This window comes from Carlito syrichta, unplaced genomic scaffold (assembly GCF_000164805.1).
Source record: "Carlito syrichta isolate Samal-C Ts95f unplaced genomic scaffold, Tarsius_syrichta-2.0.1 Scaffold143041, whole genome shotgun sequence".
Taxonomy (NCBI): domain Eukaryota; kingdom Metazoa; phylum Chordata; class Mammalia; order Primates; family Tarsiidae; genus Carlito; species Carlito syrichta.
The window spans coordinates 39021-42734 of NW_007087137.1; the positions used below are offsets into that span (position 1 = coordinate 39021).

At 61.4% G+C, this 3714-nt stretch overlaps 1 protein-coding gene across 1 annotated transcript in view; it reads right to left on the minus strand.

Annotated features, from left to right (window-relative positions):
* The window catches only part of TMEM134 (transmembrane protein 134), a 4550-nt gene extending 1127 nt beyond the window's left edge, over positions 1-3423 (minus strand). Inside the window, exons 1-4 of the mRNA XM_021708605.1 lie at positions 3324-3423; positions 2942-3023; positions 2502-2591; positions 2313-2389 (exon numbers count right to left, since the gene is read on the minus strand). Coding sequence (XP_021564280.1) covers positions 2313-2389; positions 2502-2591; positions 2942-3023; positions 3324-3423 — 349 coding nt within the window. The remainder of the gene's footprint in view (positions 1-2312; positions 2390-2501; positions 2592-2941; positions 3024-3323) is intronic.
* Positions 3424-3714: the final 291 nt, after the last annotated feature.

The window sequence follows — 3714 nt, forward strand, 5'->3', positions numbered from 1 at the left end:
AGCGCGCGCCTGTAGTTCCAGCTACTTGGAAGACTGAGGCGGAAGGATCGCCGGAGCACAGCAGGTCGAGGCTGTGATGTCCGGGAGCGTGCCATGGCACTCCAGTCTGGGTGACAGAGTGAGACTCCAACTCAAAAAAAAAAAAAGAGCTGGGCTTGGTGGCTCAGCCTGTAATCCCGCGCCTTTGGGAGGCTGAGGTGAGTGGATTGCCTGAGCCCGCGGGTTCGAGACCCACCTGGGGCAGCGAGACCTCATCTCTACAATAAATCAAAAAATTAGCCGGGCGTGGTAGCGCATGCCTGTAATTCCAGCTACTCGGAAGGCTGAGGCGGAAGGATCGCCAGAGCCCAGCAGGTCGAGGCTGCGGTGACCGGACTGCACTCCAGTCTGGGTGACAGAGTGAGACTCCAACTCAAAAAAAAAAAGAACAGGGCAGTCTGAGAGCCTAGCAGAGCTGCCTGTCAGCCTGGGGGCTTATCTGTCACTTTGATCAAAGGAGACAGGTGTCACCATCCCCACTTCACTGGAGATGGTACAGAGGAGAAATAACTTGCCCATGGCTGCAGCGGAAGCCGGACGCTGACTCGAGAGGCCTTGATGTGGGCATCGTCCAGGCTGAGAGGAGGAGGAGGGTTCCAGCCAGGGACACGTGGCACAAGCCAGAGTCTGGAGGGGGCCTGGGGCTTGCTAGGAGCTTCCAGCATTGGGCAAGCCTGAGGCAAGAGCCTGGCCGGAGGAGTGTGCCCGGCCTGTGAGCACTGGGGAGGGATGTGGACTTTGGCAGAGGACAGTGAGTGTTGTGGAAGGTGGAGTGGTCATGGCCAGATCCCGTTAGAGAGAGGGAGGCGTGGTGGCTCACACCTGTAATCCCAGCACTTTGGCAGGCGAAGGTGAGAGGATTACCTCAGCCCAGGGGTTTGAGACCAGCCTGGGCAACATAGTGAGCTCTTGTCTCTACAGTAAATCAAAATACTAGCTGGACATGGTAGAACATGCCTGTAGTTTCCAACTACTTGGAAGGCTGAAGCGGGAAGGATCGCCTGAGCCCGGCAGGTCAAGGCTGCCGTGGCCGTGAGTGTGCCACTGCACTCCAGCCTGGGTGACAGAGTCAGACTCCGACTTGAAAAAAAAAGAGACAGAGAAAGGAGTGGAGAGCTAGACTTTTGGACTTTGGGCTCTGTGGCCAGGGACCACCATGGACTGCTGTGTGTGTCCGCACAGAGCACCTCAAAAAGGGCATGATGGGGGCTGAGACTCAAGCCCTGCACCTGCTCAGGGCTGTGCTCTGCCCTCTCAGATGGCACCTCTTTCTAATTCCTCCGAAGGCCCTTTATGGACCTTTGGTGGCCCCATGCCCAAAAGGGTCAGAGATGTGGGTTTGAATCCCAGCTGTCTACTTCCCGGCTGCAAGCTGAGCAAGTCCCTTCAGCTCCCGGAGCCCGGGACATTTCTGAAACGGGGATGGCAATGAGGCGTGCCCTGTTGGGTTGCTGAGAAGGTAACATGAGAGAAACCTGCCTGAGGCCACCAGTGCCAGGCATGCAGTGGGCTGGGAAGTGGTAGCTCCCTGCCCTGCACTCAAACACTCAGAGCCAAAGTCAGGCTTCCCAGCCAGGTAGCCTGGCTGGTGGGTGGGAGAAGGGGGGCGCTGTTCCTGGAGCAGGGATGGGGGAACCAGGGCAGCAGCCATCGTTGGTCCTTCCCTATGGGCCCCTCTTGACCCCAACCTGGGTCCTCAGCCCCACAGAATGAGAAGCCCGGGAGTCAGGAGACGCGTGGTTGTGAGATCTGCCTGCTCTGGACCTCAGTTTCCCCATCTGAGCAATGGGTGGGAGAGGTCCTTGTCAGCCCTAGACTCCAGGGAAGGGGAAGCGACAGGCGGCCCATGGCTCTGGGCTGCAGGGCCTCAGCATCCCGGATCCCTATGCCTGGGCGCTGGGCCCCACCTCTCACTGTCTGTGACCTCTGGAGGGTGGGGAGAAGGAACTCGCCCTGCACCTGGCCCGAAGCAGACACATCATAAATGGTAGCTGTCACTCTTCTGTTCCCTGATGGATTGAACAAGTTAAAAAAGTAAACCCTGGAAAAGCCTTTGCAGCAATAAACCAGGTTCCATTTTCAGCTACATGTGACTTCCTGGCTGTGTGCTTGGATCCCAAGGCCTCGGGCTCCTCACCTGCAAAATGGGGGTGAGGCGAAGGTAGCCAGCCCCCTCGGGATGCTGGAAGGCTCAGGGCCAAGGGGCATGCAGAGCCTGTACAAAAGGGGGGCAGACCCTCCCGGGGGTGGGCAGGGGACCCTCAGCCACTCACCCAGCCCCAGCAGCAGGAGCAGGAAGGAGGCCAACACGACCCGGCGGTTCTTCTGGATCAAAGGGTGTTGGGTCCAGCTGGGTGGCAGGAGAGCAGGGAGGGCGTGAACACAGTGGAGGAGGGGGTGGGGCGGTTGTGGGGGAGAGCTGGGCCCCCCGGGCTGGGGGGCGCAGGCCAGGCAGGGCTTACCTGCAGCAGGCCCGGTAGGAGCGCTGGGTGCCGCTGCTGATGGTGCTAAAAGACCACTGGGAACTTCGGAGGGAGGTTGGGCCAGAATCCCTGCAGGATACGGGCCCAGTGAGGGGCAGGGGCGGCAGGGAAGGGGGTTCCTTGGGGATGGAAGTCAGGCAGTGCGGGGGAGGCCCAGGGCCTAGGGCTGGCCCCTGCAGGATAGAGGGCCCTGAGAGGGGACGAGGCGAGGATCGCTTCAAGGGCTGGGGGTTTCTGCAGGACAGAGAGCATGCTGGGGTGAGCGAAGGAGGCTGGCACCAGGGGTGGGTGACCTTGAGGAGAGAGGAGTGCGGAGGAGAGCTGAGTGAAGTGGTGAGGGACTGGACAGGGTCGCTGGGGGACAGGAGCCAGAGGTGTGGGGCTGGGGGTACAAGGGTGGGTCCCCACCTGGCCCTGACCTGGTGCCGACTCCCCCATCCGGCTCCGGAGAGGCCTGGGCTCCATCCTCATCATTCTCCAGGTTCTGTGGTAGAACACAGGCTCAGAGAGCTCTCTGGGCGCAGGCCCTACCTCCTGGTCTTGGGGAGAGAGCAGGCCTACACAGCCAGCCAGGCTCTCCGCCCTCTGGCAGAACGGGTTTGGTGATTCACAGAAACCGAAACCCAGAGAGAAGGCGGGTGGATGCTGGGGGCTTTGGGGAGCAGAAGCCGGCATGGGTTCCCGGCCCAGGAGACCTCCCAAATTTGTGGAGCTCTTGGGCTGTTTCATTGGCCTAGAATGGGAGCCGGGGATTTGGGCTGCGAAGGGAGAAGGGGCCCGAGGTTCCCAGGTTTGGGGCACAGGGATCTGTTCCTGTCTCCAAGAAAGGGATCCTAGGGTTGGCGGAGGTTCTTCGGGAAGGTGGACACTTCCCGTTGAGTGGGGGACAAAGGGCGGACATCCCCTCGTCACGTGAGAGGGGTCTCCAGCTCTGGGGGGAGGCAGGTTGGAGGGGAGACAGGGAAGGGGGTGCCGGCTCCCGTTGCGCGAGCTGGCCTCTCAGAGGACGCTCCCCCATACGGGCAACGTCTGGGCTCCCCAAGCCAGCGGGGGCGAGGGGTCAGCCTCCAGGATGGGTGAAGACCTCGGCGGGGACTCCGGGGGGCTCTCCAGCTGGAGCCGAGGCATGAGCTGGCTGGGGACCGATACCGGGGCCAGAGGGTCGGGCTCAGGGGTTACGTCGGGGGCGGGG